We start from the raw sequence: 15734 nt of genomic DNA, 5'->3' as shown, positions 1-15734 counted from the left end.
CTTAATTTAGAAATATTTCAGAGGACAATGTCTAACTGTTGTTAAATATTTCTCTTTGATGAGAAATAAACTTTGTTGAAGTCATTCATTATCAGCCGAATATAATTAAAAAAATATAATATAATGCCTGTCTTGGGTTGGTTGTCACAAAAACAAGATACATACACAAAACCTAGCACCCTATTATACCAGTAAGGCCCTACTCTTTTCATGCAGGACAGTGTGACAACCAGCCCCATATTCCCCTACCTGCTCATTCACAGCTGCTGTACATCTGAACCTTCGTTAAAAACACAAGACAGCTCTGAGAAAAGAATAACTGATTGTATGCCCGCTGAGCCAAAATCCAAAACGGTGCATCACTTTGGAAATAAACGCAGAAGACGTTAGTTAATGGACTTCCCTAAATTGAATAAGAATAGGGGCCATCACCAAACCTGCTACAAGTTTGGGGACGTTAAAGTCCAACAGCCATGAAAAGCTGTGAGGGCCCCCAAAGTATGTGATTAAAGAGAGAAAATATGAGACTTGCCTCGGCCTGTACAGGGCACCAGTGAGACTCTACCTCAGCCGGTCCCATGGCATCGCTACAGGGAGAAGAGAAATCCTCAGTTTAGCACAATAAACACAGTAACCGGGAGGCACTACTCTGCTTCAAATTACACCCACTCTTCATCACAGCCAAGCTAGACAACCAAAACTATATTACACTAAATCCCATGGTGATCAAACATGAATGAAAGCATCTTTCATTTTCCTTTTCTTCATAAACCAGTGGCAAATAACATAGAACATTGATTGTGATAGGACATATGAGCCATCCATATTCCTCATATGTCCTCATGGATATCAAGTTTTCCTCCTTACAGTCAAAATTTTCAACAGGGAACCACTCAAGAGAATAACTGAATATGGATGTGAATGTGGTTGTATTGCATGACATTGTTATGCTCTGACAACCACCATCACTGCAATCATGCATTTATTTTCAGTACAAACCTTTGTGGAGAGGTCCTTCCCTCTGTCATGAAGAAACAGTCTTGAGTTTTCAACACAGTTTATTACAGTTTGCATAATAACAATACAGACAATGTTTACATGAGCTATTTATATGATTTTCTTATGCAGATGATTATAAGCAGGCATACAAAGGAAAAACAGTGCTAGCTAACTGAAGCCCTCACCAAGCAAAGCTGGGGACATGAAGTCCAACAGCACCTGAAAGGTGCTGTGAAGGCTTCACTCATTTAGTACAGTAGTATGGTTTACGGAGACTTGCCTGGATAAAAGGTGCTGTACTGTTCACGTAACTCCAGCCGCTTCAAATTATTACGAACCATATTTACTAAACTTCACTTCTAAAAACCTAAACGGAACATAGGGGAAGGAAAAAAAGCCACAAGGTGTGATCGGCAACATCTCACAGGTCCAAATAAAAACGTTAAGCAAAACTGAAAGTCCCATGCGTATATCAGTTCTGTTTTTTTTTTCCTTTTCCTCGTTAGGCGAGTCCAATTAATATTACACTTAATGATTTGGCTTTTTTTTTAAGAACACCAGTAGATGATAAAATGGTTGAATCGCCAAACCTATTGAAGACTGGTGGTGGAGCTTCAATATCGGCCTCCCTGGGACATTACAGGGGGTCTCATGGCCATGGGTGGCCGCGGTGGGGCTCCCTGGAAAGGAGGAACCATTGGGGGGCCTTGCCCATATGTTGGCATCCCCCCTGGCACATAGCCAGGCACTGCCTGAGGTGGAGCACCGTATGGCCCTGAGGTCAACAAAAACAACAGAAATCAAGACAAGTGAACTCTGTTAGTGTAGTTTCTCAATCCTGGTCCTGGAGCCTCAATGCTCTCTATATTTTAGTGTTTTCCAGGTGTGAAACAATTATTTCTAGTGATGCATCGATATGGACTTTTCGGGTAGATATGATAAACAATAATTATCAATATGATCAATATGGATACCAAAACTGATCATTTTACTTTTCTGCATTTTAAAACAACTTTTCACTATAGTCCAAATATGAAGAGCAGTATTATAAGTAGAACGTAGGATGGTTAAAGGTCAATGTGTAAGAAAACTGTACTTTCTTTGTCGGTTCATTTATACGTTACCAGTCACTGTATCTATCATCCAAGAAACTGTGAAATTGGAAGTCTCTGCCAGTTTGGCATATTTCTATTTTTACCCGATTTTCTCCCCAATTTAGTCGTCTCCAATTCCGCCCGCTAGTTAGGACTCCCCCAATCACACGATGCTATCAACGCTAGGAGGGTGAAGGCTAACACAGGCTTCCTCCGAGACCTGTGAAGAGCCACCTCTTCTTTTCGAACTGCCGCTCACGCAACGTCACTGGACAGCCGAACGCGCTCGGAGGAAAGCGCCAACCACCAGATCTGTTACGTCAGCTAACAGACGCCTGCGCTGACTAGCATCGCGCTGAGTGATGGGGGGAGAAGGAGGGGCCATCCTACCCACCCAGAGAGAGCGAGGCCAATTGTGCTCTCTCGGACTCCCGACTACGGACGGCTGTAGCATCACCAGGGATCGAACTCGCGATCTCCTGATGAGGGACAACGTTTAGACGGTTGCGCCACTCGGGAGCCTTGGCATATTTCTAAGGATGCACCAATACAGGAATTGTGTGCTGATGCCTGATATTTTTCATGTGCACATCTGCTGATGCCAGTATTAATGTCAAAATGTAAAAACTTATGAAACTATAAAACATTCAGTAACTGATTTAAGATGGAAAACGCCAAAATATGCAGGTCCTCCAGGACCTGAAGTGGGAAACACTGCATTAAGAGTCTGCTATGCTGATTATTTAGAAATCATGAATAAAAACAAAAAGATGTCATACCGTGCATTGGATGCCTGACTCCTGGCTGCTGTGATGCAATGCCCTGCTGAGGGGGCATCACGCCCCCCATTGGCCCAACCGGGGGGGCGCTGATGTGGGCCTGCCCTGTGCTGGGCATTTTACACTGGTAGCGCGGGAGCTGAGCACGCAGCTCCTCCTATACACAGAGACACACAAGCACACGAGAGCAGACACAACCATCAGTTACACATGACAGAGAATGTTTGCCTTGGTGTAAATACACTGTGTAATCTTACAGACTGCGCTGCACCACAGGGCTGCACCATATGGATTAATACATACTGGTACTGAAACTAGGACATGCTTTGCAATGTCAAATGGTTAAACACTGGCCTGCACTATTCATTTATTTATTTTTACCCATATTTTCTCCTCAGTTTAGTCATGTCCAATTCTCACCTCTTAGCTAGGTCACCCCCCATCATATCATCCTACCAACTGCACTAACAGCTCGATTCATCAAAGTACTGTGACTGGTTAGAAGCTCATTTGCATACTGCAGTCTTCTGCAATATCAGTATTGCAAAGGCCAACACTGCAATAATTAAACAACATATTGCGCAGCCACACTGCAGCACACGTGTCTAAAATTTGTTGCAGCATTCAAAGCAGCTTTAAGTAGCTCAACAAATACATTCAGACCTCATTACTTACTTTAGAAGGACAGAGCTTTACATTTGGACACTTACCAGAGAGATATCCTCATCAGGGTGGATCAACTTACTGGTTGCACTGGTGGTGGTGAGGGTGGCAGGCTTACTTGTGACGGGGGTGGCAGGTTTGGCCACAGTGCTGCCTGTGTTGGCAGCAGGGGCTATCGGCTGGCTGTAGGCCGGGAATGTGGCTTTTGGAGCAGCAGAGGAAGAGGCAGAGGGGCCTGCTGCCGCTCCAGACACACCCTGCTGAGCCTGGACACAGAAAATAGTTCAAATGAGCCATAACAGGAAAGACGTGATCCAGTAGCATTACTATAGTCCATTTCACATTAAAGGGCCCATATTCTGCAGTTTTCTTGCATCCTCTTATGATGACTGGGTGGTTTTGCAAATGAAAAACAGTCATTATTAATTTTAACATGACTATTTTCCAACCCCTCTTTACCTTTTGGGCTGTTTTGGGTTACTGTGACTTTAAGACTGATATATCATGATATCTGTTCTGATTGGCTGCCCTGTTTTGTGACTTATTCAAAAAGCAGTCAAGTTTGAACCACTCCTAAAGTGCTGTGCACAGAATAAGTGTAAATATGTAAATGTATGGGTTTTTTGGGACATCACAAAAACATTAAGTTTTAATAATATGGGCCCTTTAAAATCTACTGAACCACTATTGTAGACATGCAGCCTTAAGCGACACTCATAACCAAAGCAGAGCCCACAATGTACACCCCTGATACTCAAATATGAAGTTATAGAAATTAATGCATACAAAAAAAAGAGGCAGCGTGGTGCATAATCAGCATTTAGCTGGATTGCACTGTTATCTTTTGTGTTTTTACCACTGGTTACCACCAGATACTGTGAACTGCCATTTTCCCCAAGTGTTAATGCAGTTTATGACCGAATTTGCTCAACCAAAGTGTGATAATCAGTTGATCTGTGTATTTTACACAAACCCTAAACTGTGGGAATTGAGTAGCTGGGATGTACAACCCACACATATCAGCACACACACATAGGATTTTGCGTTAATTAAACAAAACAGCTTCACAGAATACAGACATGAACACTGTCAGAGTACTTCTCACTTGTGACTGAAGAGGCACTGTAACAAGTTAATAGGCACTACTACTTGTGAGCATTTGCATTAGACCAATGCAATGCTAAAAACCATTTCAAATTATGTTTTAGAAGCTACAGTAGATTTTTTTCAAATGCACCAGCTGAGTATATTAGCTGCATGCCATCAAGTTTTGCATAGGGATGTCCCGATCCAGTGAGCTGACCCAGACATACTCTAACAAATCTAGTATCAGCTAAGCCAAATCTGTCGCAGACGTGATGCAAACGGACATTATCTGCAACCAGCAGCAGTGAACAGTGATTTCAAATTAAGTGATCTGAAGTTAACAAAGAGATTTAAACTGATACAAGACAAATTTTTGTGCCTTTAGTGGCGCAGCGTGTTCTAGAAAGATGTATACTGAGTTCTTCAGGTATACCAACGACAGCAGATATGGCAACCTTGCTGCCAGCGCAAGCTGGCATAAGCAGTTGGCAGTAATGATTCATTCAAAGAGGATCAGGTGCAATGCGAAAGTGTACTGTCAACACTATACTTAAGCAGTCCACAAAAAAAAATGCTTCTCTGAGCATTTTTGTGGATATCGTTTAAACTTAAGGAACACTGACCAACTATACGTTTCTCTAACTACGATGAGAAGACGATAATCAGATCAGACTCTATCAGCCGATATTTAATAGTACTCAGATTGGATCAGAGCAAAGAAAAAAGGATCGGGACATCCCTAAGTTTTTACGCAGGTCTAGTTACACTAGGTCAGCAGGCTGCTGCGTACTTGCGACAGCGGTTTAGAGGTTGCTGACAAAGTGTCCACACTGGAGGAGGCTGAGCTTGTGCTGGGAGCTCGAGTCCCCATCTGCAGCACGGAGAGAGAGATAGCAAACAGCAAAACTCCTCAACACAACTGAATCACACTCTGCTGAGACACTCACTCCTACAATTCATCACAGTGGTAAATATGGTCAATATATAAAGTCTGTGTTTGAAAAGTAGAAATATGAACAATAAGAAGGCTTTCCCTTTTACAAAGTAGGAAATATACAAGCTTACATTTTTGAAAAGTGGCAAGTGTACTCAATATGTTGGCCTATGTATTTGAAAAGTGGAAAAAGTAATCAATATGCAGGGTTACACGTTCAAAAAAAGTGGCAAATATGGTCCTGTATATTACTGTTTTAATACACGTAATTTTCCACTGTCAAAATGATCAATGCTGATTACTCATGTACTAGAAGTAACTGTGTACATCACTTCTTTACTGTATTCGTTCCCATGCTGTTTATGTCTTGTTTAGCGTCCAGCATTATAGGTTTTAAATAGAAAACACTGAATTCTTCTGCTGTTACACTAAAAAAAAAGTAAATAAATTAGTAAATGAACATATCAGTGAAACAAACCATAGAAACGAATGAGAGAATGAATACATCAATAAATAAATAAATAAATAAGTACACATAAAAGAATTTTAAAAATCTTTCAAGATTACTCAGGATAATCTAAAACAGGTGACCTGAGATACTCCTGCTATCTAGAATGGATCAAAAGTGTGTGCGTGTGTCCTTCCACACTAACAAAACAATACAACACGATACAGTACAACACTACACAGTACAATACAGTGCAGTACAACACAATACCTGTCCAGCACTGGGGAATAAGGGCTTAGTGACTGCAGGCTGAGGAGCAGCCACTGTGGCTGCAGGTGTTGCTGCTCTGGGCATCATGCTGGGAGCCGTGGACGCTGGGGCCTGAGGAAGGTGGTTCATGCCTGGACGATGACCCATAGGAGGAGGCATGCCTATCAAACAGCAAATTATTATCTTTCACAACAATCAACAAATGAGCATTTCCCACAATCGTCAAACTCGTTAAAGGGCTCATACAAGATTTGGGACCTTTAATAGACTCAAAAATACACTCTTTGAATACAATGCTACTCTACCTGGTGGCATTCCTGGTATCATAGGAGGCATTCCCGGTCCAGGGGGCATCATCCCACCCATTGGCATCATGCTGCGTTTGAAGAGTGACAGATTTAACTCCTAGATCTAATAAAAATATGGCATGCTACAAACAGCATGCTAGCAAAGATCAGGAGTATTCATTAAAACTTACCCTGGTGGCATTCCTGGCATGACTGGGGGCATCGCTGGCATCATGGGAGGGACGCCAGGCATCATCGGAGGCATTCCTGATCCACGTAAAAAAAGAAAGCTTAATATCAGTGGCCACTTCAGCACTGTCTGCCTTCCTGACTTATTGTTCCATAACTATGCCCAACAAACACTCTGTAGTGTTGCATTTAACAGCAAACTCACAATAGTTACTACAAAATTTTACATCCTTGATGAACCAACTTACTGATCACAGTTTGAACAATATTCAGGATATCGGCAGGTCATGATAAAACCATGTTCAGCAGTCCAAGGATTCTCCTAAAGGGGAAGCTATTAGCACACAAGATGCTTTTGTGGGCATTTAATGGCTCTAAATTGAATTTCCTCATACTTGCAGACATCCTGATAATACATAGTTTAAAGAGTCTGATGGACACTGATTTGTTTACGCATTTATGCTCTGCAAGTACATTATTACTCAGTTAAACTGAACATACAGATTACTGGATTAATCATCAAAAAACTGCTAGAATACTCAATTTCTAATATAATTAACAGTGATAGCCCTGTGCAGAAACACAAACAATAAAAATACTACAAATTCTGACCACTGCCAATTCAGCGTACCTGAGTAACTCCCAGGTGGCATCCCTGGTGCTGGCACTGGGGCCATCCCAGGTTGCGTCATAGGGGCGTACGCAGCCTGGGGTTGTGCTGCTGGCTGCTGGAAAGAGGGTCCCGCCTCTTCATCCTCCTCATCCTCATCCGTGTCATCTTGGTTCTGTTTCTTTTTCTGGTTTTCTGTATTAAATGCAAAGAAAAGTTTTGGGCTGCTCCAAAACTTACCCACAAGAAGGGAAGAAAAAAAACACAGAAAAACATGATTGTAAACAGAGGGAAAGGTTAAATTACCTTGTGTTTTCTGCTCGAGCACACGTCTCCTTTCTTCCATATCTTTCTCTGGAATACCCTCCATTCCGTAAATTTCCAGTTCAATGTCTGTTCTCCCAGGTATTGCATTGGGAACACCATCTATAGTTTCTTTGTGAACCTTCAAACACCACAAAGAGGGAAACTTGGTAAGTCAAAAACAATGAGTGAATTAAGCAGACACTTTAAAAAAATAAGCGGAATTTCCCTTTAAGCAACAAGCATAACATAGTTTAGGAGAAAATTAAAACTTACCTGCATACAGTGGATGGCCAGACCTGGACCAGTATAAAGCTTCTTATGGCATATGTGGCATTTAAAATGTTTGGCTTTCTGGTGTTGAATGAGGATCTTTTCATCGTCAAAATCTCTATTACAATACCTGTGTTAGTAGTTCAGTTAAGGGTATATTTGTTTGAAAGGAGATGGTTGAGCTGTAAACAAAGAGTGGCTGGGTGTGAAACGCTCTGCTCTAAAGAAACTTGCCGAGTCAGAACGGATCACAGTGGTGGTGACAGGACCCAGACATCCACCTCTAAAAGCTCCCTCACAGAAAGCTATTACACGAAATGTTTATGGATACAATGCCTGATGTCCATGATAAAGTTTGGGCTTAAAATGTATTTGAATCCATTTATTTGAATTCATTCATGGCAGAGGAGTATACGCAAGGCATTACAGTACCCCCCCCCAACACACACAAAAAATATATATATTATTTTCAGATTTATGACTACTTTAGCCATCAACAATATTACACATAAAAACTTAAGAGGACACATGTATGTTCACTGATGGTCTTGGATAATAAATAGTAAATACATGTAAATGTATTTGTGTTGTAAGCATGGCAACCCCTGGTTCCTATCACCACCACTGTAAAGAAATCTGAGCCTGAAAGTCTCTCCTCAATGAAACATCTCACACCAAACCACTGAGTGACTGTGTTTCACATCTCAAGGACTGAATAATTCAGAAATTTTGAAAATTTGGTGGAATTCTCCTTCACCGTTATGTATACGGTAATGACTGTGTGCAGTGAACACTGTACGTAAGTTACATCATAACAAAATATTTCAGCATTACTAAGACACACAAACGATACTCGGGGAACGATTAACGTTGTTATTGCAGCACAGAACCCAAAATCTGGAGATCACAGTAAAATAACTTTGTTAGAAAAGTAGCTGCCCGGTCAACAATAACAAAGCTGGATTCAGCTTCCTATTCGCCAGCTTCTTGTTCGAATTTTTCCGTTCCACCTTAAATGGTGAAGCAATTACATGTATCTGCTGCACCATTTAAGGTGGAACAGGAAAATTCGAACAAATAATTTAGATTTATTCAGCGAGAGTTGCTGTTACGCTACAAGCTAATCTGACATGAGAATGAACTAGCTAGCTAGCGTTAGCCGTGAGCTAACAGCTACTGCGCTGTTAACGGAACTGAAGCTATTCTTGTTCGAATTTTCCGTTCCGCCTTAAACAGCTCAGCGAAACGCCCAGGCTGTAAGTTAGCCAGCTAATTCACCCGAATGTAACCGCTGAACTGCTGCACCATTTAAGGTGGAACAGAGAATTCGAACAAGAAACCAACTCCAGCTTCGTTGTTTGTTATCTAGGTTAGCTTATCTGGCTAATATGACTAAACAGAGCTGTCCAGCAAGAATACAGAAAAGCACAAACACAAGAAAGGATACCAGCACCACGGCTTCATCTGCTTCTTCTTTTTCCTCCCCATGATTTAACAGCTTGTTTATCTGAGTTTCCGAGAAGCGGAGAGAAGCTCAAGTCTGTTGAACTGAGCAGCAGAAAATGGCGAAATTCTCTGGAAGGGTCGCTTCTGCTGAGAGAGGATAGAAACTACTGCGGCGCCCACCAGCGGCCAGGAGAGAGAGAGAGAGAGAGAGAGAGAGAGAGAGAGAGAGAGAGAGAGAGAGAGAGAGAGAGAGAGAGAGAGAGAGAGAGAGAGAGAGAGAGAGAGAGAAACGCCCCCCCAAAACCCTTCACTGTATATAGGTTAAATACACCGATTGTGATTATTTTTATTATATATGTTGTCTTATTTTATTTATTGACATTTATTTATTTATTTATTTACTTGACCGAGCTTTACAACATGTATTATATTGTCTTATTTTATTTATTTATGACCATTATCATTGTTACTATGAATTCTATATTTGTTTTTTAGTTCTACAAAATGTGTTCCGCTTTCAGTTGAATTTTATATTTATATTATCCAAATTTAATATGGAGTTGGTCCCCCTTTGCAGCTATAACAGCTTCCACTCTTCTGGGAAGCTTTTCTACAAGATTTTGGAGAGTGTGTGTAGGAATTTTTGCCCATTCATCCAGAAGAGCATTTGTGAGGTCAGACACTGATGTTGGACGAGAGCGCCTGGCTCACAATCTCCGTTCTAGTTCATCCCAAAGGTGTTTGATGGGGTTGAGGTCAGGGCTCTGTGAGGGCCAGTCAAGTTCTTCCACACCAAACTCACCCAGCCATGTCTTTGTGGAGCTGCCTTGTGCACTGGGGCTCAGTCACAGGAAAGGGTCTTCTCCAAACTGTTCCCACAAAGTTAGAAGTATAGAAGTGCCCAAAATGTCTTGGTCTGCTGAAGCAATAAGATTTCCCTTCACTGGAACTAAGAGGCCTAGGCCAACCCCAATTAATAACAGTGAAGTATTTTGATAAAAACGGAGTTGTGTCAAACTTCGCAACGACAGCCATGAAAGAATCAGCAGGGAACCCTCAGGGCCTTCTAGGCTGTCAGAGAATGCCTGATTTCTGGCAACTAAATAATTTATGTCTGCAATCTTTAACTCATTTAATTTAAATTTAGTCACTGCAAAATTGAAACATACAAGGAAAAATGTTATATGCTAATATATGTTCATCTTATTTGATGTTTTAAATAAAACAATGTCTGCGTTTGATCTACAATGGCCAAAAAACGTTGATTTGCACCAACCTTAGCTTAGTGCTAACATACTATTAGAAATCCCTTTGGGGGGCTAAGAGAAATGAGCATTATGGAAGATGTGGGTTATTTTGGTCATTTTCCAACCTAGTTCTGACATTTATGGCCTAAACTAAAGGCCTAGCTCTAATAGTCACGGTTCACCACTGAAAAGAACACATTCACATTCATTGATACTCTATATGATTTATTACTATACAAATATAATTCAAAAGCAAGGCATCATTGATGAAAGCCAGTGGGAGTTGGCTTTAATACTGATAGCATGCTTATGGCTCTTAAGTACAGAACCTACTTAAGTGCCCTTACAAGGCACCCTACTGTCATTCAGCAAGGCAAAGAAAATGCATTTTTTTAATGCAAGCTTTCAGTAACAAACATAATATTTACATTTAAAATCATATTCTAATTAAATGTGTGTCACATTAATAAAGACAGAAACATTTCCCATACAGTCTTTACGTCATTCACAATTTCACATTCTGTCCATCAGAACTAATGATCATTCGTTCCTCTAACCTACACCTCAGCTCAAAAGTTCATCAGAATCATATTAACAATAAGTGTTGTTACTTTATTCAGTAACAAATTATAGAGTTCAAAATATTAAAAATCAGGTGTCAAAAGGTATTTTTACTTCATTTTATTGATGTTTTATTCAATATTTATTTAAAATTTAATTATTCTAATTATCTATTTATAGTAATTGATTGTCAAGTTATCTGCCTTGAGATTTGATTTTCTGGATATTAATTTGATTAGAATTTAATTCTAGAAATTAACTTTATTAGAACTTCATTCATTCATTTTATTAAAACATCATTTTAGATATTCATTTTATTAGAACTCCATTTTTGATATTAATTTAATTGGAACATTATTCTGGATATTAACCTTATAGAAGCTCATTCTGTTCATTGTTCTTCCCTTTTACAGCTTCCTACAAGTTAGCTGAAATCTTTGAAGTTATGGAGCTTCAGCCTCAAATTAGAAGCATTTAAAACATTCATCAGCAACAACGATGGATTACTGAAAACACTGATTCCAACCTTTTGAACAGTAGTGTAGATGTGAGATAGATACGTGGTGGTGGTTTAACAAAGAGGCTGTAAATAATTATAGTTTCCAAATCTCCATAAAAAATAAATGTGTGTAGACAGTCACAGCTTCCACTGCAGAACTCTATAACCTTCAGTGATGGAAAATGCTGAGCACTTTACACACGGCCAATTTTGGAAAATATTTTTGGTTTAGGCATCGTAACTGTCAGTTAAGTTCAAAATGTTCTTTACAGTGGAGCAACTGTTCCACTCGTCTCTTCCCACAAGGCCCTGATATCACACTGTCACTGTTAACTCAGTCACACAGAGATTAATATGTAAAAGCTTTCAGAACAGCATTCAGTACCTCACACTGCCTTCAATACAGAGCTGTTCAGTTCTCCACTGATGCAGTGCCACTGAAATCAGCCTGAATTATGATTGTTAGCTTGTTAGTTTATCACTATGTTGTAACTTTGACATTTTAATTTAAAATAATGGCTTATTTTCTTGACACATATGTTTAAACAATGTTGTCTTATCTTGTGATTTTGACTTATAAAATAATGACAAATTGATGTTTTATAGCAAATAACTGCCACATCTTATCTGAGTCATCTATGCATATTTTTTTATGTCATACTTCCAAATTCATCACCAATTATAATAACAATGTTATTAACATTATAACTAATGTTGTTAATAACATTAATAATAATGATCAATTGTTAACAATAACATTATAAGTAATTTTATCACAATCTTGATTTATAATCTCAAAACAAAGACTTAATATTGCATAATAATTAGGTTCTCAAAATGTAATAATGTATTATTTTGACATACTGACGTACTGACGTACTGTAGGCATCACATTTTTGAGATTATAAGCCATTATTCTGACTAAATTCTAAAATCTTGAGAAAATAAGATCCATTTTCTTTCACATTTTTGCCATATGTCAAAGTCCTGAGAATTCAGCATAACAACTTGAGAAAATAAGTCATTATTTTGAGATACAAAGTCCAACTTTCAACGCAGTAAGTCAAAACTTTGACATACTGCTGCTAAAAATAACAATGAAATACATATATATCCTATCTGGCACATGACATAATTGATAAACCACAGACAATAATTTTCACACGTTCCACCTTAAATTAATTAAAGGAACAGAAAACCTCTTTACTTGAAAAGTTTATGTAAAATGTATTTCTGTAGAACAGTCAAAGGTTTGTTTGTGAATTAAGCTGTAAATGTGTATAACTGGTTCTTTCAAAAAGGGGCCTAGATTTCCAGAGGGAAGAATTTGTGGTAATTCGTTACCAGCATAGTGATGTGGGAGGAGTTTTCACAGGATCCATCTCCTGATCACCATGGATACCAGAAAACCTTAGGATCTTCCTCACGATTACCAAGGATACCGGAAAACCTTAGGATCAGCCTCACGAACACCATGGATACTGGCAAACCTTAGGATCTGCCTCCTGATCACCATAGATACTGGCAAACCTTAGGATCTGCCTCATGATTACCAAGGATACTGGTAAACCTTAGGATCAGCCTCCTGATCACCATGGATACCAGAAAACCTTAAGATCAGCCTCCTGATCACCATGGATACCAGAAAACCTTAGAATCTGCTTACTGATCATCATGGATTCCGGAAAACCTTATGATCTGCTTCCTGATCACCATGGATACCAGAAAACCTTAGAATCTGCCTCCTGATCACCATGGATACCACAAAACCTTAGAATCTGCCTCCTGATCACCATGGATACCGGAAAACCTTAGGATCAGCCTAAGGAAGGCGAAAGTAACCAGAACCACTTTTTACTGTGCTGCTCCAGAATTGTAATGTTGGCTAAAATTAAATAAGAACAGGTTTAGTGAGAGATTCTGTCAGTCTATCTGATCGTAACACCTGTACTGTTAGAGTGGAAGAGCTGGAGTTTTGGATTTGACTTATCTAGTCACATATTTAAAATGTTTATTCACAGAATTCAGTAAATGCCCTTTGGTTTATGAAGTTTGAGTCTGTGGGTTTTCTCTTCTCTTCAAAGTTCAGGAAAACGTGTTGAAATTACTGCCTGTGGTCATTCAGAGTGGTTTGGTGTGAAATTATCTGTTTTAGAGAATCTTACTGAAACAGAAATATTCACAGTGGTGGTTATAAGAACGAGATTTCTGAAGAGTTTTATGCTTCTAAAAGCTCCTGCACAGAAAAGTATTACACAAAATGGTTATGAACACGCTGCCTTTGTTTTACAATAGTTTTAAGAAGTTTTTGGTATAAAACGTATTTTTAAACTCCATACACAGTGGAGAGGACATGTAGGGCATTGTAAAAAAAAACAGTTCCCAAAAATATGTATTGTTTTCAGATTTTCCACTAATTTACCATCATCAAAAAAGAAAAAATCAGAAGACGTGTAGGTTCACTGGTGGTTTTGGATAGTAAATACAATGGTTATATTTGTGTTGTAGACATCACAACCCCTGGTTGTTAATCCCACCACTGTAAAGAAATCTGAGTATGCAAGTTTCTCTACAGTGAACCATTTCAGACCAGACTCTGTTTACATCTTAACCATTGAATTTTGTGGAAATTTTGAAAAATGGGTGGAATTCTCCTTTACATTATTAAGTAAAATAGCAATAAAACTTATTTCATTAAAAACGTGCCTTTTCTGGTCAAAAGTCCATTAGATAAAAACAGACAGAACTTTTGTGCCACATTTACAGCCTTCACCACAATGCAAATCTGCATAAATATACACAGCAACAAGTGCAAAATGCCAATGTTTATAATCCTATATAAAAGCCCACTCTCACTGCATTAGTTAGCTGCTCAAGGCAAAGTCAGTTTAAAGCTAAATGCTGTACCACTAAAGTGCAAAACCAGTCATCCCACTCAGAGTTGGGGACATTATTTTTATAGTAGGCCTATAAGATATCTTTAAAACTCACATTGAGCCTTATAAAAATAGTCATCTGAGCTTGTCAATACAAGTCAATATTTTAGTGAACATACAGCAGGCAATTAGTAAATACAGTAAAACAAAATCCTGGCCATTATCATCTAGCTGCCGTTAACAAAGGAAAAGAGGAATATGTTCTTAACCTCTTCATGCTAGCGCCCACTAGTGGTGTAGATGCTGATGTCTACTGGAATCATTAACAGCTTATTTAGTAATACCATCTTTTATTTAAAAAGTGAGATGCCAGCATTAGGAGCAGTGGTCTTCAACCCTGGTCCTGGAGAGCTACCTTCCTGTTTAGTTCCAACCTGTACCCAGTAAGCTGCACTGCCCATTAACTGTAATACATCTGATCTAGCCAATCAGGGACTTGAGAAGAGCTGGAGCAGGTGTGGCAAACTGTGGTTGGAACTAGGCTCTGCAGGAAGGTTGCTCTCCAAGGAACAGGGTTGGAGACCACTGATTTAGAGATTGCTTTACTTAAGCTACATTGTGTAAGCTTAAGTTTCCATGGTGTAATGGTTAGCACTCTGGACTCTGAATCCAGTGATTCGAGTTCTAAATCTCGGTGGGACCTTCTCATCTTACTGGGGCAGTCATGGGCTGGAGGTTAGGGAACCAGCCCTGTGACCAGAAGGTTGCCGGTTTGAACCCCTGAGCCGACAGTATGTGACTGAAGGCCCTTGAGCAAGGCACCTAACCCCCAGCTGCTCCCCGGGCACTGTGGATAGGGCTGCCCACTGCTCCGAGCAAGTGTGCTCACTGCCCCCTAGTGTGTGTGTTCACTAGTGTGTATGAGGTGTTTCACTGCACAGATGGGTTAAATGCAGAGGTGAAATTCCCCCGTTGTGGGACTAATAAGGGTCACTTAACTTAAGTATTGGTGGATTTGGAGACCTCTCTGGTGAAAACGTGTAATTTACAGAAGGCCTGAAGTATGAGTCAAAATTCGACTTATTTTTTTCTGCCTGTGTAACATTTCTAGCACCACTTATACGATTTCAGCAATCAAAAATCTCTTTTTTTCTCGCACAGAATTTTTTT

The 15734-nt window shown here is 39.6% G+C and overlaps 1 protein-coding gene across 3 annotated transcripts; it reads right to left on the bottom strand.

The window, feature by feature from the left end:
* Window positions 1-1040: 1040 nt before the first annotated feature.
* On the bottom strand, window positions 1041-9549 carry znf207a (zinc finger protein 207, a). 3 transcript variants are annotated; one of them, XM_036561476.1, is made up of 12 exons: window positions 9383-9549; window positions 7939-8065; window positions 7666-7804; window positions 7381-7554; window positions 6752-6827; window positions 6579-6649; window positions 6274-6434; window positions 5412-5492; window positions 3583-3801; window positions 2873-3029; window positions 1590-1774; window positions 1041-1366 (listed from the first exon to the last, which is right to left on the bottom strand). In XM_036561476.1, exons 1-11 carry the CDS (start codon window positions 9421-9423, stop codon window positions 1614-1616), a joined length of 1407 nt encoding a protein of 468 aa, XP_036417369.1. In that variant the 5' UTR covers window positions 9424-9549; the 3' UTR covers window positions 1041-1366; window positions 1590-1613. The 3 variants fall into 3 exon arrangements, with proteins under 3 accessions (XP_036417369.1, XP_036417368.1, XP_036417371.1); XM_036561475.1 differs by having other exon boundaries at window positions 1041-1774; XM_036561478.1 differs by lacking the exon at window positions 5412-5492 and having other exon boundaries at window positions 1041-1774; window positions 9383-9548.
* Window positions 9550-15734: the final 6185 nt, after the last annotated feature.

This window comes from Colossoma macropomum, unplaced genomic scaffold (assembly GCF_904425465.1).
Source record: "Colossoma macropomum unplaced genomic scaffold, Colossoma_macropomum, whole genome shotgun sequence".
Classification (NCBI taxonomy): domain Eukaryota; kingdom Metazoa; phylum Chordata; class Actinopteri; order Characiformes; family Serrasalmidae; genus Colossoma; species Colossoma macropomum.
Note: the sequence above shows the minus strand (reverse complement) of the source record. Positions and strands in the feature narration are given on the sequence as shown.

Bases quoted from the DNA above. Each gene is read 5' to 3' on its own strand.
- znf207a (XM_036561475.1), bottom strand. From the start codon at position 9,423: ATGGGGAGGAAAAAGAAGAAGCAGATGAAGCCGTGGTGCTG. The intron at 7,805-7,938 runs GTAAGTTTTAAT...TGGTGTTTGAAG, and splicing joins TGGCCATCCACTGTATGCAG to GTTCACAAAGAAACTATAGA. The intron at 6,435-6,578 runs GTAGAGTAGCAT...GCTGTTTGATAG, and splicing joins GATACCAGGAATGCCACCAG to GCATGCCTCCTCCTATGGGT.